Source organism: Dicentrarchus labrax, unplaced genomic scaffold (assembly GCF_905237075.1).
Source record: "Dicentrarchus labrax unplaced genomic scaffold, dlabrax2021, whole genome shotgun sequence".
Classification (NCBI taxonomy): domain Eukaryota; kingdom Metazoa; phylum Chordata; class Actinopteri; family Moronidae; genus Dicentrarchus; species Dicentrarchus labrax.
Window position 1 is genome coordinate 22,149,490 of NW_026136712.1, and position 23,884 is coordinate 22,173,373.

Genomic DNA, 23,884 nt, shown 5'->3' on the forward strand with positions numbered 1-23,884 from the left:
CCCTGAAAATGTTAACTTACATTCAAATTTAGGGTAGAAGAACTACTTTAGGTTTCAAACATTTATTTCTGTATGACCGATCAACTTTAGTACAACATGGCAGATTTCAAAAGGATCTCTCACTCAATCAATTTTTCTGATATCAAACTCCACTCTAGCTGCTGGAAACATCTGGACGAGGCGTCGCCGTCTCTACATTTGGCCAGTTACCCTGAGGAATAAATAACTGAGGGTCATTTAGGGGAGTTTCTCTTTAAGGCCTCAGCAGTCCACATAAACTGAGCCTGATCTGGAAATATTTTTGTGGATATTTTAACAGAGCTGACTGTAACAGCTGGAGAAGACCAGATGTTATGTAATGAATTGAAGGCAGTGTTTAGACGTACGCATCCTGGCTACACGGACACCGATACACACTGAAAGAAATAACAATTAATGTTGCCTGTCTGTATTCAGTTTTAGCTGTTGGCCAAACCCCCATGTGTGTTACATCACTATAAAGCCCAGTATGTCCTCTTTACAGGACATTAGTACTCAATTAAACTGCATGCATGATGTTTGAAATAAAGGCCTCAGTGTCATGTCCCCCACAGAGGACACATGTGAATTTCAGCTTCTTATATGACAGATCTCAAGTGTGATTGGTTACCACACCACCATTTTTCATCTCTTTCAGGTCACAGTTCATTTATTTCTCATAGAAAATGAATGAAAAGCTGGCGGCTGCACTTGGCTCACCACGTTCTGGGTTTTATACCCAACAGGACGGGCTTTGAGATCACTGATTGAGACGTGGCCAGAATGCAACATGCCCACAGAGAGCAGTTAAACAATGATTCTGTGCACTGTGATTCATTGTTCCACTGAGGAACATGTAGTCTGGTTGAACCCAAATGAATAATGATGGAAAAACAGTAAACATCTTCCTCCTGACCGGATAAAAGCTATAATGTAAAAGCTAATAATCATATTAAAAAACTGAGAGAATGTAGAAACAGCAAAATAGTTTCAAAATCGAAACAGCAAAATAAATTAAAGTGTCCGTTTTGACACCAATGTGGAAAAAGAAGAAATAACTTCAGAAATAAACTTTTCAGGTACAGAGAGTAATTTTAAACTGGCCTGCTCTGTCTTTCTATCCAGAGACATGCACTGAGCACTATGAGCTCACATAAATGTCTTAATCACTCTCTGCCTCGATAATGTTCAGCTTACACAACTCCTCGAGGTGTGGGACGCGATTGCAGCATGTTTTGGTGCTGTGGGACTGACGTTCTGCAGCCATCGTCCAGCTATCGTGACCTAATGACCAACAACCGCCTTGATTTGGAGAGAGTCCATCGATGAGGAACAGCATAAAGAATGGAGGCTCCCCCTGGCCATAAATCAAGACAAACACGCCTGAAATTAGGAAATAAGTGCAAAGATTTACAGTATTTAGAAACAGTGACACCTAGTGCACAAACACAGATCTGCTCCCCACTGAAGGATTTCAACCCACAGGATGGCAGCAGAGTCTCACTTCTATGGACTACAGTATCACATAAACCCCAAAGACCTGCAGAAACTCCTGAAGAAACACAGCTTCAGTGATGAGTTGTCAGTTTCAGTGGTGTTTGAGGGACAGGGGCAAAAAATGAAAAAGGGCACCAGTGCATAGAAAGTTGTGATGAATTTATGGTTAAACAGCTTCAGAGTTACAAAAAGGACCCAAGAGTGGTCACTTTACCACCTTTCATCCACTGGAAGGGCACCCTAAAGGCACTGGAAACGAAGCAGCTGCAACCCCTAAAAAAAATGCATGGCCACCCCAGTTTGATGACACATTAATTCAGATTAATTTTGAAAATATAATTTAATAAACTGTGGCCACATTTCAGAGATAGGCTAATGTTCAATTTAAAAAGAAATGTATTTGGAAATAAAACTATTGAGTTCTAAACCTCTAGATATCTTTATTCAATGCTTTCCTAATGCGCCATAATAACTTAATGTTTTTGAGTTCAAATATCTTCATTTAGGGTTTATCCATGCAAATATCGACATATGATAAGTGTTTGTTTGTTGAGCCGGAGAACAAGCTACCGCCGTAACGAACAACAACTCTCCTTCAGTCCACCTGTGAGCAAACAAGACACCAGAATCCAGTGAAAAACTATTTTCAAATGTCTTTTAATAAACAGAGCACATGGTCTTAGAATCAAGTACACACTAAAAAGGGTCAAAACAGCTTGTCATTTTTCATCAACTCTTTAGAAACAACAACGCAGGCACTTTACCCAGCTTATGTTTAACAGGGAACAACGGAGGTGGGGGAGGGGGTTGTGTGCATGCAATCATGCACACGTGTTTATAAAAGTCAGTAAACAACATATATGTGTAGATTTTTTTTCCTTAAAAGCTTCTCATCCCTGTGAATAATAAAATCCTCCAAACTAAAAGCACATCAGAACAGAAAAAACACCCACAACTGGTTTCCAAAAGGGCTCCCAAGTCCAAAAACAACATTTACAAATCAACAGATCAACAATATGAGTTTGGTTTCACATGTCCCCACATCTTTAAACTAAAAAACATTAACAAAAATACACCAACATCTGATGGATTTACAAAGGAACGGTAATGAATGTACAGTGCACGAGGTGAGGTGAGTAAAGCTGGTGAAAAAATGAAAATCAGTCCACAGCAGTGTGTCCTTTTATTACCGCTGCTTGAAGTCGTCTCACTGTAAGTGCTCAGCTCAGATTCTCTGGTGGTCTGCACAGCCAAAAGTGCTATCAAAGTTTGTGTCACTGCTTTGGTAAATGTCATGTTTTTGCTTCAGTTGGAAGTTTTACAATATTCTTTGGATTTAGAAAAGTTTTTGAATTCATATTGATAATTCAGAAACCCTGACATAAATACAGTGTTTTCACTTACATGTAAAACCAGATACTGTATGTGGAGATGAGGCAAGGCAATGAGTGGAATGATGTTTGAGATGTATTTATACATGGTACAGGTTATAAAAGAATGAATGGCTCCAGATTACAGCTGGAGATATGTTGATGAAGTTTGATTTCTAGCTTACCAACTGAATGCGTCGTAGTGCACGGCCAGGCCAGAAAGTGGCACCATGAAATTCTATGCATGTCCTTGCAAAATGGAAGCTGGGGGGACGTATGAAGTACTTGTGGGGCTAGTTGACATGCTAAGCATCCAAAGTGGGCTGCTTAGCTAGCTGGCTTGCTACCCGGAAGCTACCGTGGATGTCTTATTTAAAACTGGATGCCTGATGCAGAGATGGCGCCTATTCAGTCCAATAAGAATGCTCGCCTAGCACATGCATCCAGAAAGTGTCTGCCTTCCGGGTTTACTTCCGGGGTACGTGGCACACTGAATGTGCACAGTAGTATTTTTCCCGCTGGTCCTGCGTACGAGTTCTTGCTCCGCCCATAGACTTGATGAAGTAACAGATTTTTTAATCGTTTCTCATCTCGTGGAACATTTAGCCAATATAAAATCAATGTTTTTAAAATGTATTATAGACCTTTATAGGCCTTTGAGGTGTCCTGTCAAGAGGTTTATAGACATCTCATTTATAATGGTAGTCTATGGGGAAAATTCTTTTTGGGACAGGTATGTTTTTATTAGTGTAACATCACCTGAAAATAAGGATGGTGTTTTCATTATCTTAGAATGATCCGTGTTTATCTACGGAGGGAGCTGGTCCTCTTCTGAAGAGTCTGAAATGTACCACCATGTTCCTACAGTAGCCCTGGACACACAAATCAGCACTGGCTCTTGATAGAGCCTTTTGCTTTTTTGGAAGTTTCACAGCCACCGTAGCAGGCGAGTAGTATTCAGTTGGTTGCAATCTGAAACCTCACTGCTAGACGTCACTGAATCCTACACACTTCTTATTTTCTAAATACTGACATTTTAGAGATTTATGGACTTTATCCGCAGTAAATGGTGGTCAATAAGATGAAAACAATGTGCAGACATCCCTACAAATGCAACTTCAGTAAATCTGGACTTTGGAGCTTCAAAGCGCTAACAAGCGCTTTGACAGGATGACCTTTTCAACCGGAGATGAGAGAGAGGAGACCGTAAAAGTTCTCCATTGGAAATTCAGGATTAAAGAGTTTATAATATGAAGCGGGATTGTCTTAAACAATAAACTGAGAAGCTGGATTAGTCAGTCTCTCAGGAGAGTGAGACACAAACAACTGACACTCTCAGTTTTAAACATCTGATCTGCTGCTGTAGAAAAACCACGACTGCAAACTTTGGTTTGTTTCTTACATGAATCATGAAACCTGCCCATCGCTGTGCAATGAGCAGGGTTCGTGGTTCTTGTGCTACTAAAACATGTCAAAACTTCACTGTACGTACTAACATCTGTTTTCCTTTGCATGAAAACATGGTTTCTGTTTGCCAACAGCTTTACTTTGTAAATAATATCCGGGAAGACAAAAGTGAAGGAGAAAACAGTAGAGGAAGAAGGTCCTACTCCACATGTGCACACACATATAATAAATGGTCCCAGGACGTTCTGTAGAAGGATCATTTGGCCGGTCAGGTAGTTTTCTAAGCACACAGAGCACATGGAGTTCGTACAGAAGACTTTATGTGTGTGTGTATCCTTTAAAGATTGTCAATCATCATCCTCACGTTCATCATCGTCAAATCAGGGTGATCTGCAGGTCAGATTTCTCAGTGGTGCGACTGTTCAGCTCCTCCCCGCTGCCAACAAATCCCAGCCGGGCCATTTCGCTGCGCCGTTTCCACAGCGACTCCTCCTCCTCCTCCGTTACTTTGAAGTCTGCACTGTCTCCTGCAGCGACAGGCGGGAGCGCGCTGACGGGAGGGGCATCATCACGGACTGGACACCACTCAGCCTCCACGGAAGCAGGCCCAGGAAGTTGTCCTGGTGGTGGGTGTCCAGTGTGAGGCTTAGGGCCCGCTGAGGCGGAGCTGGAGGAAGATTGTGGAGGGTGTAGTTCCGGGTCAAGGTGGTAGTAGAAGGTGGAGGAGGCTGTTGGGGAGGGAGTGGAGTGGTCACTGCATTCCTGAAGAGAGGGAAGGAAGCGGGAGAGGAAGTGAGAGGCAGAAGAGAAAGACGGTTGTGAATGATGGATGGATGAACGGGTGCATGGACGACTGGGATGACTCGGTGGATGGATGATGGATGGATAAAGAGTGCAGTGTGAGGAGAGGAGAAAATACAAGGTCTTTTAATGTCACCTTGTTTACCAGTAAACTCTGAATTTAAAGTTTGATGTTTTGGGAAATACCCTCACTCACTTTCAGGAATAGCAATAGATGAGAAGGCTGAAGAGACAAGTTCTGTTTTCCGGTGATCAAGGAAACATTTACATGCAAATAATTAACATGCATATCAGATATTATGTGTTAAAATGAACTTCGGCAAACATTTTTCATTAGAAGGGAAATTAAGATAGAAGCCAGATCACAGCGACAGCATGGCACAAGTATACGCTACATGTGCACCAGGAGCTGCTCTGTTTCACATTATATTGTCAATGCAGAGTCATTGTAGGAATCTTCCATCACCTCTGATAACTTAGCAGGTAGATAAAACTTAAAAATATCACACGGGGATCCTTGTGATCACAGGGGCTAACACATAGGTGCTAGCGTAGCATTACAGTTTTAAAAGCAAGAAACGCGTTTCGGCTGTGGTTCCAGGAAATACATCCACACTTCAGCCAGTGCTCACAATGAAAAGGGATTAACACGGTCAACTGTAAGCTGCTGCTACTAGTTTCTGTGAGGGGAAGTTTCTTAAAAAATTGCTCTTTGTGAGATGTTGTTGACTTCTCTCCTATGAGCTTTTATGTCCACAGGCTTGTACCTTTGACTTTTTATAAAAGAACCAGATATATGATAACATGATGATTCAACCGGGAGAATTTACTTTCTAACCCTAACCCTAACTACTGCAGAACCAGACTTTTACATCGCCCAAAACAACTGCTCCCTGTTCAGAAACAGCTGAAGATCATAAATATACTATGGACCATTGAACTAGCATCAAAAGTACAAGTTGTTTTTGTTTGCCCATTATTCCAGTTACAACATTTTACCTGCCAGCTTATTTTAGAGAGAGATATGGAGTCACACAATATCCATCCAGACGAAATGCTGTGAATTGTGACTCGAACACAAGGGTTCATGCAGTTACAAGCAACACGTACGAGCGAGTGATGCTGCAGTTGCCAAGGAGCGGGGCAGGATCAAACAGCAGTTGCTAAGGAAGCGGAGAGGCAGTGGGGCTTGGTGATTGGACGATGAGCAGCGGTGGGAGGGGCAGGAAGTAGGCAGCAGGGCTCATTTGGGGAAGGTTAGTACGTCACTGTCACACCTCACTCTCTGAAAAGTGGACACACGCACGCACACACACACACACGCGCACACACACGCACAAACACGCAGAAAGACAGAAAAGACAACATGACAAAGGGTTAGCGGGAAAAAAAAGAAAAAGCTCATGATGAATTTGGTCCTGCTGGGAGTCAGGAACGCTGCAAATGTTATTAAGATGTATAGAGAGAATAATGACACACAACATGAATAAAACAAGGAGGAAGAGACTGAGGACAGACATAAAAAGTTCAGAGATAATTGGTCATGTTAAGAGAATGAAAGGGAACGACTGGTACGTGGATGGAGGGATGGGCTCTGCTCACATGTCATTGTGGGTAAAGTATCAAAAATGAAAAAGAAAATATATATACATGAGAAGCTGGGATATCAGTGGACCAGTGTGTTAATCTAAGTCAAGATCCATAAGAAGGGACGAGTTATGATGGAGGATGAGGATCATCAGTGTTGAGCAAGCACATCTGCCTGCATAAGGACAGACACACGGACTCAGGCCACTCAGGTATATTTCATGCAGCACTCATATATCCAAAAGGATGTTTGTTTTATAGTTAACAGATTTAGGACTCACTTTCCACCTGCATCAAACTGCATTATATATAACCTCAACCCCTCAAACAGCAAGACACTCCTGTATTACAATGCTTTTGGGTTTGGAGATTGGACGAATTTAGCCGCTATTGGTGAATAGCTGAGTCCATCGGCGGTTGTTTAGGGTTTGCCTAGTATGAGTGAGAGCTGCTGCTCAGCAAAGACAGTTTGGAGTTTTATTTAGTTTTTCTGCTGAGTTTGGATGAAGTATGTTTTACAATGAGTTAACAAGGCAGTTAGCTTGTTAAAAGAGAGAAACTTGAATTCAGAAAGTGTTCGGTTGTATCATTGATCATTTTAGCTCGTTTTTGAATGTCTTTAACTTAACTCTCTTACACATTGCACCTTTAAGATCTATGTAATACTAAATTGTACTGAACACTGTGCATACATTGTACCACAAGGTGCACAGACAGAAGCCTGCAGCTTTCGTAAGTGACAGATGGAGACACAAAGCTTACTGTTAGGTAAAGATCCACAGTGATGCTTGTGAGAATCAACATTTTCTTGAGATACAGAAAAAAAAAGGCATGTTGTGAACTGGTACAATACACACGTGTTAATGCAGGTGGAAAGGAAACAGAGCCCCAAACATTCAGGTTTTGCCCATTTTGAGGAACAAACACTGAATTGTATTTGAGATGAATATCAAATACAATTCACCCAAATCTACAAACTATCTGCCTACTGCTACTACAGATCTTGTCTTAAAGGGTTGGACCACTGCTTGAAGCAGCAGACGGCGAGACTACTCAAACCATACAGCTAGCAGTAGCTACAGGATGGATGAACACTAGAGGGTTCACTCTGGCTTCTGTATTGGTAGATAAAAAGAGTCCGAACCAGAGAACTCCTGTAGTGTGCAGAGGTAAATGCTCGGTAAGGAGAGGCTGGTGGCTGGGGGTGAATGGAGGGGTTTGGGGAAAGGGCATGGGGTCACATACGTGCTGCATTCACCACTGCAGAATGGCGTATACCTCTGTATACAAGGGCTGGACAGCCTTCTGGCCTGCCGGACCTGAAAACAACAGTTTACAGCACAGCTCAGTTACAGTGATGTGAAGAGCTCCCTTCCACAGTACCACACATCCGTCCACAGAGGCCCTGACCGGAGTCATAACGTCCCATGAGATCAACATTTCTATGCAAATATTCAGCAGTAACTGAAGCTTTGCTTGTGTTTGTACATGTTATATTGCCCAGATTATTCCTTTTTCAATGCAGCAGACAGAACATTCCTGTTGTCTCCTAAATGTTTACTGGAAACGCTGTTTAATAGGTTGTTTCCACATTATACACTGGCCAGAGAGACGCTCTGCTGATTGGCTGCATTATTTTCACATACCAAGATGACTAATGTAATGGTCTTGTCTACATTATTTGTTTCTTTCTTCCTCTGGTGGTTAAGTGTGTGATCTTGGAAGGAAACTCTTCAAACAGGGAGAAGAGACAGAGAGAGTAAGAACGGAAAAAGATATGGAAAAATAACATTAGCTGTGTGTGTATGTGTGTGTGTGTGTGTGTGTGTGTGTGTGTGTGTGTGTGTGTGTGTGTGTGTGTGTGTGTGTGTGTGTGTGTGTGTGTGGGAGAATTAACAGACATATTGAAACAGACAGTTTGTGCACAATAAAACACTTTTCAGGGCATGAAAAAAACCATTTCAACCATCATTATCATCTTCATCAAGTTGTGAAACTCCTAAAGAAAGAAAAAAAAAGATAAAACATACCTGAATCTGTAGAATATGTGAGGTAACATATTACAATATATTGACATAACAGACAGATATATTATCTACTGACCGACACAATCACCTAATGACTGATTTATATTTACTGTACTCCTAAATATAGGATACAACTGAGGTGATATTGAAGTTGAGCGTCTAAGTTCTAGTGTTTTTCTCAGAATAAATGAAAATAATCTCATTAAAATGTTAGTGTTAATGTCTCCTGCAGTAACTCTTCCTGCCACAAGATGGAGCCCCTTCACCAAAATCAGCAGGGTATCAGGGGCTTGGCTGACCAACTGGTGGAGAGATTTCAAATCTAATCATAAAGCAAAATGCCTCATTTATCTTAACAGTAAGTGTATTTGTGTTACTATTTGCTCTTTTTGTTTGTTTGTGTGCATATGTTCTGCTAAATAATGTAAAATGGTTTATAAATCGCTTAATTCACGGTCAATGCCATTTAGAGTGTCTGTAAAACACAAAACAAAATCAGATTTTTTTGTCTGTCTTATTTTAAGTATTTTAGTATAAACTTGCTTTGAAAGCTGTGGGTGTTTAGAGGTTGATTTCCTCTTTAACAACAGGATACCTACAGTGTTGGCTGAGCGCCCGGGGCCGCGCTGAGCCACGATCGCCCCTGAGATGGCCTTAATCCAGCTGTGCATGTCCTCTGGACTGTCAGCCTGAGAGAGCGAGAGAGAGAGCGAGAGAGAGACATTACATTAATGTATATTTTTGCTTTTGTTTATTGATTTTTCAATGGTACATCTGAAGGATGTGAAAGAAGTCATTTGTGAGTATATAAACTAGTATTACTACAGTACTCATAATACGGTGACTCTGTTAAGGTAAGATAAAACCTTTAGAAAAAACCTGCCAGACAGATAAAAAAAGAAGTGAAAGTAAAAGACTAACAGCCATAATAACAGCTCTGTGAGGCTGTACTGAGACACAGTGCTTAGAGCATAATGTGGACACCATACATCGGTGTCTACAGGACGACCTGCCCTTGTAGCGTAGTGGCCATGTGGACAGTGAATGCGTTAGGGCTGCACCATATGGTAAAAACAAATCATATCGTGATTATTTTGAAAGATAATACAATTGATGATCCCCGATTAGTGGGAATGATCATTTTTGCATCATTGAAAAACCTAGTAAAAGTTTGTTGGGATCTGTATCAAACAAACATGTTTTCCTACATCTGGAGAACAAGATTTGTAGACTGGGACATCTCTGCAGCTCTACAGTATTTCATTATAATGCTGTTCGTCACACATTTTACATTTATCAAAATACTGCAGCTTCTGTGAACTTTAGACACAACCGTGTGTGTTACCTGTATGTAGAAGGTTCTGGAGGTGGTGACCATTTCGAACAGGTTGTCCCTCATCATCAGCTCGCTGCAGAATACAGAGCAGAGACCGACGCAGCAGCCATGTTTAATCACCTGTGATGTGATGTGAATTGACCCTACTGCCTGGACAGCAGCACATATTCACCTGCTAACAAGAAAGCTCACTGACCTCTGTTTGCACTCCTGGACCTTGTGAATCTCCTTCAACGGGATGACTCTCAGCGCCTCCCTCTCCTACAAGGAAGAGGAGAGGAATCAATAACACACACACTACACAACAGCTAAAAGGCAAAACCACAGGTATGGTGCTTTTTAAATCCGCGTGACTCATCTCATCTTTGTCTGTACTATGTTTCTACCATGTTTCATGGTTTGATTTAGATTTTTATCTTGTCAAGAACAGGAAACCTCCTGTCAAATACTTTGAACCTGTGTCACCAAAAATACCCAAAGAAAGTCTGCAGATGATTCCGAGTGAAGTCAGCTGTGTTCACATCCAGACTTAAAGCTAGGTGTAGGATAGCAGACTCATTCCATACAGGGTTATAACTCCTGAACTTCACCAAAACCCTTCGAGGCACATTGCCCACATTCTCTCCCAGTACATATCATCCAACCCAACCCGGCAGCTGTAACAGAGACACTGACAGCGTACTTGTTATTAACGTTCCTAGCCTGGTAACTCACATTCTCACCAACCCACAGCCTCGGTAAGTGGGGCAGCACTGGCATTCCTCTGCTGGTTACTGACAATTATAGGCTATTCAAATAACTTTTATACGTGTGGTTTACTGCGTTTAATGTTCCTGTCTCATTTTAGACGTGTTTTACAGGACATGTGATTCTTACAGTACAGCTCTGTCGTATCATCTGCAGCTGTTTTAGCTGGAATTAGGTTTTGCCTGGCAGTGGTGTATCCACATGTTTCTGACCAATGTGGGGCACAAACCTATGCATGGCTGGCAAGAACTAGGTGTGTGCACACACTAGTTATATATTTCTCATATATAATTTAATAACTAACCTTACAGTTTTTCACATCCCTGTGTTTAAGATACATAAACCTACCAATCACAATCTAACAGTGGCACCATATTGTAATTAAAAGCTTCCATTTTTTATTCTCCCTAAGCCCCCAATAGTCGGCTAAATACAAAATAAAATCACAATATAAAGTACCAACATAATTAAAATAGATAAACCTGTGTGGATAAAATATTGTATTGACAAATGTACAATACAAATCCCTTACAGACAATGTGCGAGCCCAACCATCAAACTGTTTAATTTCTTGTGTCGGTCCGTAAACACTTGTCCGGTGTAATCGTCCCACAGTTGGTTCAAACTAAGGTCCTTCCTCTGATAGTCACAGTTTAAGATAACAAGATGGCACCTACGATGGCCAATCAGCTGAATTTCTTGTTGCTCTGTTTCAGATAGCATGTCACTGCTAACCAGCCAGTAAGCACACTGCTTGTTAAAACTGTGTTAGCAGGAAAGGATATGTGGCGACACTGCCAGCAGAGTGCCAGAACGTAAACCGACAGCATTGTTGAATTATCCTAGAGACTTCTGTGTTTCTACGTTCAGGATAAAATGGAGATGTTTTAAATGGGGAGAAATACCTTTGAAACTAGCAGCACCTCAATCTGTTTCTCTCTCTCTTTATCTCTGTTCTCTCTCTCTCCTCTCTCTGTTCTCTCTCTCTCTCTCTCTCTCTCTGTTCTCTCTCTCTTTATCTGTCTCCTCCTAAATTAACATTACAGTTTGATCTCTGAACAACTTGGGAGGTTTTTGATTCAAGAAGTGACGCATTTTCAACAGTTGCACTCATCATCATCACTTCACACATACATAACTGTTTAATACCTACAATGGAAAATCTAAAGGAATGAACACACAGTCAGTATGCACACACACACACACACACACACACACACACACACATGGGTGTGTCCGTTTACGTGCACAGACAGGCTGTGGATAGGACTCGCTAATCCGTCCACACGTGGATCATGTGAGGAGGTATTCGGGACACATGCCGCTGCGTGTAGAGACACACAACTAACTGAGGGCAAAACACGCCTCGCTGCACACACACACACACACACACACACACACACACACACACACACACACACACATTGCTTTCTGTCTTTCAATTTTCAGATGCATTTTCCTTTCAGTTTACCTAATTGCTATGGGAGGTACACATTCATACAGAGTTACTGTTGTATTAAGTTCTAGTGAAATGTGTGTGTGTGTGTGTGTGTGTGTGTGTGTGTGTGTGTGTGTGTGTGTGTTCATGATTAGGTATAATGTAAGCCAACAGTTGGTATAGTTACAGGCACTTCAGTAAGTAGGGTGTTTTTTAAAAAACTCAAAACACATTTTCTCACCAGGTCCGATTTGTAGTAGCTGAGGGCGTTTTCATCCAGCATGAAGTACCTCCTCTTCCAATTCTTCATCTGAGGAAGAGGAGCAGAGCTATCTATCAACCTCAGTGTAAAACTGACAAAACCACATTAGCTGTTCACAGAGCTGATTTAATATTACAATGTAAAGTTTGTTGTGAGGATGGCACTAGAGGAAAGGTCACAGGGTCATTATATTCAAAAGGGTTCTTCCTCTTAGGAACAGGAACGTACTCAGGACATTGCATGAAAAACAGGTTATTAGACTTTCTTATTTCTTGAGTACAAGTTGACAATTCAGTCTAATGATGGGGCGAGGGGAAAGGACGAGTTATCACCACTAACATTAGGAGTCATCCTCTGGAGAGCATTAATATCCACAGCAATGCTCATGGGAATCTGGCCAATAGGTATCAAGACACTATCTTGTTGTCTAGCTGTCAGTGGTCCAAGGTGGGGAGTGATACTGTTTGAAATATAATCAGAACCTATAACCAGAACTTTAGTTGTATAAGTGGCCACTGTGTGTGTGTGTGTGTGTGTGTGTGTGTGTGTGTGTGTGTGTGTGTGTGTGTGTGTATGTATGTGCTCTCACCACAGCTCCCTGTTTGACACAGTATCCGGCCTTAATGATGGCCTGGTCCTGCGCTCCTCTGGACAGGAAGTAGGGCAGTTGATTCTGACCCTGCTTCACCCCCCGGCGCTCCGCCCCGTTCTGCCCCTCCCCCTGCTCCTAAAACACACACGTACACACAAATATTTTACAAGGTGAACAACATTTGCATCTATTTGGACCTGATGAATCCAATATTCACTCTGTTCAGCTCTATCTGTTTTCCAGATATCTGGCTCTTTCACTGATAAACGCTTCAGCAGCTGGTTGCTGACTGAGTCTCTGTGCTGTTTGGTGCTGGGCAGGTAGTGTAAAGTGTGTTTAACTGAGTCTTCTCACAGAGAACATCTGGCTGCTGCAGCCAGAAGAGACGCTGATGTAAGCAGTGAGACCAAAAAACAAAAAGTTAAGTTGCAGTCTTCTAGTCATAAAATTCAAACCAGCCATCACTCGTCTGTGATGTGATGCGTGCTGGGTCACGTGTTTGTGGCTGCATACCATCGCAGACAGGACCTGACGTGCCGAACTGCTGCCGCTGACAGCTGCTATCACAACGCATACGACAGACTGTGTGTGTGTGTGTGTGTTACCTGTGTAGCGGTGATGATAGGGACTCCTCCTATGATCTCGGTCTTGTAGGAGACCTGTTTCATGGCTCCAAGTACTTCCTGGGGAGTCTCTGCATGGGCGGCGTGGCCCTCGCCTGGCTTTGGCACCTAAAGACACAACATGAGATTATCAACAGTCCTGTGTTTCAAGCAAATGGATACAGTCCCCCTCCACTCGTTTTCTTCCTGTTCCTACAGCTGGGTGTTGGACTGGGTTGGTCCCTGCAGACTACTTGTTTCTGGAGGGGATCTTTAAGGTTTAAGCCAGTTGATCTTTTTTTTTTTTTATCTCTTTAGGGATCTTGAATCTTGTCTTTCATCTCCAATTAGCACCCAGATCAGAAGTTTTTACTTTTGTGTTTTTAAAAGCTTTTGGACAACAATGGAGCTTTAAAGAAGATATGTTAGGCTTTGGATATATGGCAATGACACCAACCACACTGTTGCACTGGGTGACATGTTCTGTCATTACCACGAACATACACAGCCCCACTGCCCGAAATAGCCCATTAGAGCAGTGGTTCCCAACTGTCCACCCCTGACTCAGCGACACATTTTATGTGTATTTTATATTATATTCAAAACTGTACAATGAACCCAAACAGTGAACTCAGTAACTGCAGGAAGTTTGCGGAGGAATTTTGAGCTGATTATTTCCTGTTTAGGGAACTTTTTATACAATTCTCTGTCTGTATTCTGGATTCTTTCAAATAATTTTTAACAAATTGACAAATTCAGTGTTTTGTTGTCCCTGATGCTGGGCCGTTGTTCTATTAGACAGTTTAATTTACTTACGTTCATTTTTCTTCACAGAAGTGAACCAAATGCTGAGATATAGGCCTACTGTGTATATTTTCATTTAGTGTTACACGCTTTAAAATCAAGAAGGCCTTGTGACCCCCATGAAGCTCTGGCAACCCCAAGTGTGGTCCTGACCCCCATGTTGGGAATCACTGCACTGGAGCACCAAATGTGAATTAATCCGCATTTGAAAATAGTCCCAAACAAATGCACTATTTCCATCTGGCTAAAAACATCAGGGGCCAGCTGTTTCAGGAAATGACTGAGCCTTAGAAGAAATAAAAAAACCTTTGTGAGAATGGTAAACTACTCAATGATACATGTGTTTCTCTTGTCATCCAGACTGAAGTTATCAGTTATCTGCAGATGGATACGATAGCCTGGCTTTCCATTCAGACTCTGTTAAGCCTGAACTGAACTACGGTATATCTCTCTGGCCTGATGGGTAATTTTCCATCTGCTGCAGCCTGAGGCAGAAGACAGAGCGGCCTACAACAACAGGAGAAACAGGGTCACCTATTGATCCATCAGTGTGTGCGTGTGTGTGAGGCTCACAGTAATCTTGGTGGCGTTGTTGAGAACACTGATCCATTCCACCAAATCCTGCTGGTCGTTGGCCTGCAGATAAAACTTCCTCATTCCTGCATTTATAACTGCAGAAACAGAAAGACGGAGGGAAAGGGAAACGTGTCTGTTGTTACCTTCTTACTTTGAAACATTCCAAAAACACAAGAGGAAGAAGAAAAGTGCACTGAGCTCCATGCAAATCACGATCTAAAAATATCAGTTTGTTTCTGGTTTCTGAGAGGCGGAGGATGTGTGTGTGTCTGTGTGTGTGTGTGTGTGTGTGTGTGTATGTTAACATGCCATGTATGTATGTTAACATCCCATCCAGATGCAAATACACACACACACGCACACACATACACATACAGAGGTCAGGTCAGGGATATTGTACAGTTTCCTCCTATTGAGCGACAAAAAGCTACTGTTGGCCACCAGAGGAACAACAACAAGCAGCAAGGGACAAAAGAGAGGAAATAAACGGGAGAGGAAAAGAGGGAGGTAGAGAGGGGGGAAAAGGACAAGGAAGGGCAGGAGGGGAGAAACAAGGAAGGAAGGAAACAAGGAAGGAGTGGGAACGAAATGAGATTGGACAGGAAGAAATGAAAGAGAAAAGCTGTCCACTGCATGGCCAAAAGTGTGTGGACAGCTGAAGATTGAACCCATATGTGGCATTAATCTGCTGCTATACCAGCCTCCTTTCTTCTGGTTTCAGGCTTTACACCAGATGTTTGAACCCGGCTGCAGAGATTTCAAAAGCATTAGTGAGGTCCAACATAGTCGGCATTCCAGTTCATCTCTAAGGTGTTGGACCTGTGCAGACCAGTCCAGTTCTTCCAAACCTAACTGGGAAAACCTTTTTTATGGACCTGGCTCTGTGCACGGGGGCATTGTCATGTTGTAACAGGAAAGGGACAAACTGTTGCCACAAAGCTGGAAGCTCACTATTGTCTCATTGTATATTGTAGCCTAACATTCACCTTCACTGGAACTGGGGGACTTATATAAGACCACCAACAGTAGCAGGGAGGGAAGGAGAAAAAGAGGAAAAAAAGGAAGAACTAGAAGTCCAGTCCTCGATACGCAAATGTGCATAGCGTTCACTGCCGTAAAGACAGGTTTGAGCAGGTCAGAAATCAAGGGGAAAAAAATAATTGGTGTATCCGCTCTGTGATTCGCATCCACTCCGAAATTTAATGGGTTCTTCCTTTTCCCATGCTACACCCTTCCACCAAGTGTCATGAAAATCGGGCCAGTAATTTTCCCATAATCTTCCTCACAGACAAACAAACAGCACCGAAAACATAACCTTGTTGGCAGAGGGAAAGATAGTGAGGAGAAAATGAAGAGGAACTTACCAAAGCAGAACTCTGCCTTTGGTCTGAGCTTTGTGGCATCACTGACCTGAAAGAGAGAGAGAGAGAGAGAGAGAGAGAGAGAGAGAGAGAGAGAGAGAGAGAGAGAGAGAGAGAGAGAGAAAATGCAGTTTGAACATCTGAATGAAAACCTAAAAATCTGATGTGGTCAGAAAGCAGGGGACACCTTACTGCATCCATCCAAACCTGCTAACATCAGTATGCTGATGACATCCTAACGTGCTGATGGTAAGCGTGTGTAATCTTTACCATGATCTCCATCTTAGTGTGACATCTTAGCCTGCTAACATTTGCTAATAGGCACTGAACACACAGTACACCTGAAGCTGTTGGGAATTACCTTTGCAGATATTTAGTCGTAGACCAAAGGAATGGACACACTGAAGTTGTGTGTGTGAGAGGACTAACCTTGGAGATGTAGGTGAGTTTGAGAGATCCCACATTCTCTGCACCTTTAGGCAGATTCTGAACAAAGAAACACAAATATAAAAGCATTAGTTTCATTATAGAGTTTCATTGTAGAAGTAGGAGCAGTAGTAAAAGTATTGTTATTGACTTGTTCCCCTAAAAAGCCTGTAGACATTTGCCCAATCGGAAGATATTATTAATACCAGCAGCAAATATTAGTTATCATCAGTCAAACTGGCTGAAACTGCCCCAAAAACCTGCATCAGCCCGACCCGTTTCTGCCTGAAGCTGCATGGTTTGATGAACTCCCCAGCTGTGGGAAATATAAATACTACTAGTACTAACCTTTTTCAATTTCTGTTCTGGTTCCTGTTTGTCTGCTTGGTTTGACACAGACAGTCTCTGTCAAACCGCTCAGATGTGTTTGATGAGAGCTATCCAAAGTGTCACTCTCATGTCAAAGGCTTCAACTAACCGCAGCTAAAATCTGTTCAGTCCCCTAAACCAGCAACTTCCTCTTTTATCTCCAACTCTTAAAAGCTCTCCTACCTTTGTTGAGGCTTTTTATAGGTTATATTGTTAGTACCTGACCTTCTTCTGGTTACAAATCTTCTTCCTTACTACTGTATTTTGGTGTATTCTTGTTACTGTACAGTGCATTGAGACGACGCACTGTACAGGTTAGTTTACACAGATGAGGAGCGTTAAGTTGATCTAAGTTCACTTTAAAAATCAACTTGCAGAGACTTGCTTAATAGTTATACGCAATGCATCAAAGCATTTCGTTAACTTCAACTTCTGAGATAAGGCAATAATAATGATAGATAGTGTGCAATGCTTTTCTTTTTGTCAACATCAGAGAGCCTCACTGTTGCACTGGGTGTCATTTTCCTTCATCACCACAAACACACACACTTACACACATACACCCCCCTGTTGCCCCAAATTCTGACTAAAGCATTAAATGTGGACTAATGCGCGGCTGTAAATAGTCCCTAACAAATCAGTAGTCAGATTTCGAGAGTGGCTGTGAAAGCACCATCGAGGGGACTTTTAAAAGCTGTCCCTGCATTAGCAAGGACTACTCGGCTTTAATGAAACTAAATAAATAAAGACAACTCACTGTGATGGATTATCTCTTTGCAGCACATTTCAAGTGCCTGTAAGTTGGTTTTCACAGAGAATTGAAACGTACTGTATTCACAGGGTGTATTCAGTCATTATTCATAACAATTCAGACAATTTTCAGTTTAATAACACACTTATTTTTGAACTTAAACGCCTCAGAAGCATTAAAGTGCTGTGTAAACGTCTGTCAGTCAGCAGAACCTGATTTCCCCACACGGGTCCTGATGATGCAGGATGAGATTCACCAAAACTGTTCTGAACAAAATGAACCAAACAACACCTGTGGAAACACCCTTCATAAAAGCTTCCAGGAAGGAAGGACATCAATCTATTATAGTAAACATGTCTTCAGATCTTCAAAATAAAGCACCACATATACACACAGTAATTATAGACGTAGTATGCGCAGATGGTTAGGATGTTTCAGTGCTGACTATTCACAGAGGAATTTCTACAGATGTCAAGAGACATGGGAGTAGTCCCCAACCATGTGTACATACATAAGCACAGACACACACACACACACACACACACACACACACACACACACACACACACACACACTCAGCCTCACCTGTGGGTTGTCCATGTACCACAGCAGGCTGCCCTGCTGAGTGTCCAGGATGAAGTATCGGCGCAGGAACCTGCCGCTGCTCTCATTCTCCTCGATGTCCAGGAAGCCGCAGATGCGATTCTGTCGGTCCACGTAAGGCATCGCAACCCCGACCAGCTCAGCCCGCCCTGGGGCATCACAGGAACGCTGCCAGGAGGAGGGACAGGTCAACTTTTAGCGTTGCCTCAGGTTAAAGAAGATATGCTTAGAACTTTAGAAGCTGTTGTAGTAAAGGTAAAGGGAGATATCGGCTGTGAAGGTTTCTGCCTTTAGTTTTGGATTTGAATGACCCAGTTAGTGAAGATAACCTTTAACCCTTGTTGTGAACAGTTTCATGTAGGAACTATTTTCTACTGAACTACACCTGCCAACCATAGCTGCACGTTATCTTGGTGGCGGTAGGTGAGCTAGCTAATGTTACAGCTCTATGGCTGATTCCTCCAAAGTTTGGCAACTCACACCGAAACAATCTAGATGGATAACTATACAGTTACCAAACATCTCGGCTTGCCCAAAATATTAAAAATGTACATTTTCCTAGAGTCATAGATAGATGGATGGATGGATGGATGGATGGATGGATGGATAGATAGATAGATAGATAGATAGATAGATAGATAGATAGATAGATAGATAGATAGATAGATAGATAGATAGATAGCTTTTAAGGCTTTAGGTTAATGTTTATATGTCTTAATACGTGTCTGGAGGAGTATCTTTAATACTGAAAGAATTACTTTATGTGAATAAAAAGAGCCCCAGCAATGAAACTGTCTTTAAGGTTTGAACATGAGCGAGGAACTGTCCAGCTGCCTTTGAAAACCTTCAGTTCCCTCTCAGATAAAACATGTTGCTACAAGCAGGTGACCAGCGAAACTGCCTACAAACAGCATTTAAAAACTCAGAGGAGCATTTGAATGCAACCTCTCTCTCTCTCTCTTTTTTTTTTCTTTTTCTTCAACTTTCAGTTTCAGGCTTTTTTGAAATTGCACATTGTTGCAGAAGTGGAACTTCAAAATGCAGGAAAACACCTGAACAGTCATGGGTTCATGGTGTCCAACCGTCTGCAGGAAGTCCCTATCTATGTGTGTGTGTGTGTGTGAGAGTGTGTGTGTGCGTGTGTGTGTGTGTGTGTGTATTGTGACAGAGATGGACATGGGTTGTGTTAGTTAAAGCATGCAGGGATTAACAGGGCAGGTGCTGACTAGATAAAACCCACACACACAGGAAAACACTGGACTTCCCAGTGACAACAAACAGAGAAACCAAAAATCAAAAATGCTGTTTTACTGTGTGTGTGTGTGTGTGTGTGTGTGTGTGTGTGTGTGTGTGTGTGTGTGTGTGTGTGAGAGAGAGAGAGAGAGAGAGAGAGAGAGAGAGAGAGTGTGTGTGTGTGTGTGTGTGTGAGTGTGTGTGACTGTGTCTGTTGTTTGCAGGCTGCAGGCTGCAGGGTGACGTAATGCAAAGTTCAACATCACATCAACACTTGAGACCTGTGGTTTCACACACACACACACACACACACACACACACACACACACACACACACACACACACACACACACAGCCTAAGAGGTTAAAGACTCCATTGTTTGCTGCTGTGATTAACACACACTCGCCCGCGCTGACAGAGTGTCTATTAAACAGCAGGGGAGCACTGCTGGTATCAAACCACAGCTCTTTCTTTGGTATCAACCACAATGTGTCTGCAGCCCCGCACACTGAAAACCTTCCTGTTCACTCAGATTGGTGATCTTGTTTACTTATTAATCAGATATTACTTATTCATTTGGAACCACCAGCTACTTTTTAAATCCATCACTATGTTTGTGTGTAAAGTTCTTACACATAGGTGTGTTTTCATTAGTGTGTATTCACCTGAAGATAAGAACTGTTGTGTTTTAGTTATTAGTCTGATTCTCGGTGTTACAGTGTGAAGCCAGAAATAATGGGAGCCAAATTTCTTTTGTTAATGACCCCTCAAGCAGTAAGAGCTGCAGCTGGGTGCTGTCCTCGCACCTCGATGTGTGTACACTCGTCACACATGACCACAGTGGAGGATCACAGTGGAGGACCACAGTGGAGGAAAGGGAGACGTGGATGCAGCCGCCGCGCTTTAAGACGCCATTGTTGTGACTTCTGCATCTGTTTCCCTCGTTGGCTCGGCTCCCATTGGCCGTTTGCTCCCACACACCACAGCACACATGATGGTTTGATGGCGGACTCAGTAGAAGAGGACCCGCTCAACCAAACACAACAATCCTTATCTTCAGGTGATTACACACTATATATATATACACATTATATTACGTTATTACATATTACCAACAGATCCTCCTCAGTGTCGGAACTTTAAGCAATTAATCATTTAGTGCAGCAGGTCAGTTAATAAAGAAACATTAATAATATTTATCAGATAAATTGGATCATTGATGTGACAGAATAACATTAAACTCACTGAAGTTGGCATGTTCTGACCCGTGAGGTGAAGTGACAAACTAAAGGCGATTTCATCATACCATCTCTCATTGAACACACCCATCTTTACCAAGAAGCGGACTCAGTCACAGTCAGCTGTACGTGAACTCCAGTGTCACCACTTCCGTTATATGATATCCAACTTCCAAAGAAACAGCCAGGGACATTACTGAACATTTACCAACTGCTATTAACAAACAATCATCTTTATTTTCATTCTGAGTGAGACAATGACCGGCTGTCCACCTAGTAGCCTATTGCGGGCCAGATTTGGTCAGCGGACCTTAAGTTGAGTATCATCAGTTTAGTCTATGACATGACAAAAAGAAGTAGAAAACGCCCACCCCAGTTTCAGTCTAAGTTTAGATCTTCAGATGTAGTTTATCCAACCAACAACTTCAAACCAACACAATTTAAAGTACACTCAGTGTGAAGATACACATACATATATATATATATATATATATATATATATATATATGTATGTGTATATATATATGTATGTGTATATATATACTGTAACCCCTCACAGGCTCTATGGGAATATATCAGGACATTCACAGGACATTTACATTAAAGCATAAAACTCACTACTGAGAACCACAGACACACAATAAAGACAATATTATAGCAATATAATATAATATAATATAATAGTGTCTAACGGAGACAAGCTAAGAAAATCCCATTACACTCCACTTCCCTCCATATTAATCATCCCGGTTTATATCATTTAAAGGTGTAATTACACAGCTGTTAGCTTCCATATGAACACATCCATTACATGTGCATACCGAACAGCACCCACTGTGCTCAATGAGCCCATTTAACCAGCCAGCAGAGCACAAACTGTTTGTCACAGGCCTGAAAACATCGACCGATTTCCTCTCCCGCCTCCATTATCCGTCTGCTCGACACACTCACACTTTCAGTTTCAGATTTTTTGGGAGGATTTCTGGCTGCGAACGACACAGTGTGCCGGTGAGGCGACACACGGCCGGTAAAAGCGGCGGATTGTGGGTTTACTTACACAGTTCGGCTCAGTCCGAGTCCAGTGTGGCAGCTGTCAGCCACCAGCGGCAAGTTACACGCAAGGGAGTCACACCGCTTCCGGTTCCAGCTCTAAAAATAAAAGCGTTCGACGCCAACGGCGTTACTTCCATGTGGACTTCAAAGTAAAATACTTTTTATCGCCCAAGGGCTGTGAATACGTCAACAACATGTCTAGATTTGTTTTAAAGGGAGAATGATACTACTCACACCAGCAGCTTAGTCAAGTCAAGTCAAGTGAGTTTATTTATATAGCACATTAAAAACTACAGGAGCTGAGACAGATGGGTTATAATCCGCCTCAGGTTAGTAAAATTGGTTGGACAGATAACTTTAGCCTGGCTCTGTCAAATGGTAAGAAATAATCTGGCACATAATTATCTGTGTAACCCCAGATGTCAGTTGTGATAGGTAGATTGAACTAGATGTGGCCCAGTGGTCATTTGTGGTGTTACAGTGAAAATGTATTTTTCCCATAAACCACCACTGAGCTACAAAACAGGTGGATTAAGACTCTTTCTGTGATACATTTTTGATCCATTGACGATTTATATAAAACCTTCCTCGAGTCAGGGATAGGTGAGAGAAAACTAGTGTGCATGTACAGTGGGACACTAACCAGAAAGTAAACCCTGGGGTTAGCGTACATGTGCCAGGTGAGCAGTTCGCCATCTTGGCGTCTGGTATCTATTATATCGATGATTTAGCTCATGGGCAGATGCGATAGTGGCATCAATCTTGTCTTCTAACTCACCGCCAGAAAAGCAAATAAATGTATTTCCCAGATTTCTTTGAAGAGCCAAAAAATTTAACTCTCAGGATATTTGAATCATAAAAAAGGAAATGATTTAGGAATTATACAACAAGAATCAGTGGTTGCTAACTCGTTTGGTGTGTGACCACTTAAAATAATCAGTTACATACTGTTTGGCCGTATGTTATGATCCAGTGGATTTTTCTATATACTTGTAATTCATTATTTATTTCATGATATATTTATGCTTTTATTTTGAAGGCAGAATACAATTTCCTGTGTTGATAATCTTAAACTGAAAACTTGATGCAGATTTCCGACCAATCCAAGGCCAGAGTTCAACTTTTTGGTTTTTTTCCCTCACTTTCTTGTCTTTGCAAAGGATGATGGTAAATGTAGTCACAACAACAACAGAGTGCTCGAACAATTCTTCCTTCCACTAGAAAGTCAGCAGGCAGAGGTCAGTTAAAGTACAGCGAGTCGGGATTCTGAGCCACTTAACTGGTGGGATATTCACAATATTGTATTTCTAAGGCCAATGATGATTCTTCTGTTACTATAAATCTGCATATGGTGACATTTCTTATTGTAAGAAACACACACACACACACACACACACACACACACACACACACACACACACACCGCTGATTGAACCTGAAACAACCTGAAACCTCAAAGAAGGAAACAGCATCTGGTAAAGCATTTCATACACAACTAGGGGACTTCCCACAGGCCTTTTGTGTGTGTGAGTGTGTGTGTGAGTGTGTGTGTGTGTGTGTGTGTGTGTAGTGTTGTTGTTTCTGACTGGGTGAGCCTGAATTAATTTCAGTATGTGCATAGTGGCTGTGTTCACACTCATTAGGTATCTTTTTCCTTCCTTCCTTCATCAGCATGAATAGGAAAGTCTTATCTTATCAGTCGTATTTTTCATTTCACATTTTGGTGTAATGTGTTACAAACCCTGTTCTGAAATTCTGGAAGATAAATACCATGTGAGTTCTCAC

The 23,884-nt window shown here is 42.0% G+C and overlaps 1 protein-coding gene across 5 annotated transcripts; it reads right to left on the minus strand.

Annotated features, from left to right (window-relative positions):
- Positions 1-2,156: 2,156 nt before the first annotated feature.
- plekha1b (pleckstrin homology domain containing, family A (phosphoinositide binding specific) member 1b) lies at positions 2,157-22,194 on the minus strand. Of its 5 annotated transcripts, none has more exons than XM_051417041.1 (13): positions 21,998-22,079; positions 18,557-18,742; positions 16,855-16,911; positions 16,429-16,474; positions 15,062-15,159; positions 13,688-13,813; positions 13,080-13,217; positions 12,470-12,538; positions 10,240-10,304; positions 10,053-10,116; positions 9,307-9,396; positions 7,926-7,999; positions 2,157-5,054 (listed from the first exon to the last, which is right to left on the minus strand). In XM_051417041.1, the coding sequence occupies exons 2-13, from the start codon at positions 18,695-18,697 to the stop codon at positions 4,796-4,798; spliced, it is 1,227 nt and encodes a 408-aa protein (XP_051273001.1). In that variant the 5' UTR covers positions 18,698-18,742; positions 21,998-22,079; the 3' UTR covers positions 2,157-4,795. The 5 variants fall into 5 exon arrangements, 3 of the variants coding, with proteins under 3 accessions (XP_051273001.1, XP_051273000.1, XP_051272999.1); XR_007886815.1 differs by lacking the exon at positions 7,926-7,999 and adding an exon at positions 6,204-6,378 and having other exon boundaries at positions 4,922-5,054; positions 21,998-22,076; XR_007886814.1 differs by lacking the exon at positions 7,926-7,999 and adding an exon at positions 6,093-6,378 and having other exon boundaries at positions 4,922-5,054; positions 21,998-22,076.
- Between the last annotated feature and the right edge of the window lie 1,690 nt (positions 22,195-23,884).

What these genes read in the sequence shown, in the direction of transcription:
- plekha1b (XM_051417040.1), bottom strand. Translation starts at nt 18,697, where the DNA reads ATGCCTTACGTGGACCGACAGAATCGCATCTGCGGCTTCCTGGACATC. An exon ending in AACTCACCTACATCTCCAAG is followed by an intron (nt 16,475 to 16,854) that starts GTTAGTCCTCTC and finishes TCTCTCTTTCAG; the next exon opens with GTCAGTGATGCCACAAAGCT. An exon ending in AAAGGCAGAGTTCTGCTTTG is followed by an intron (nt 15,160 to 16,428) that starts GTAAGTTCCTCT and finishes CTGTTTCTGCAG; the next exon opens with TTATAAATGCAGGAATGAGG.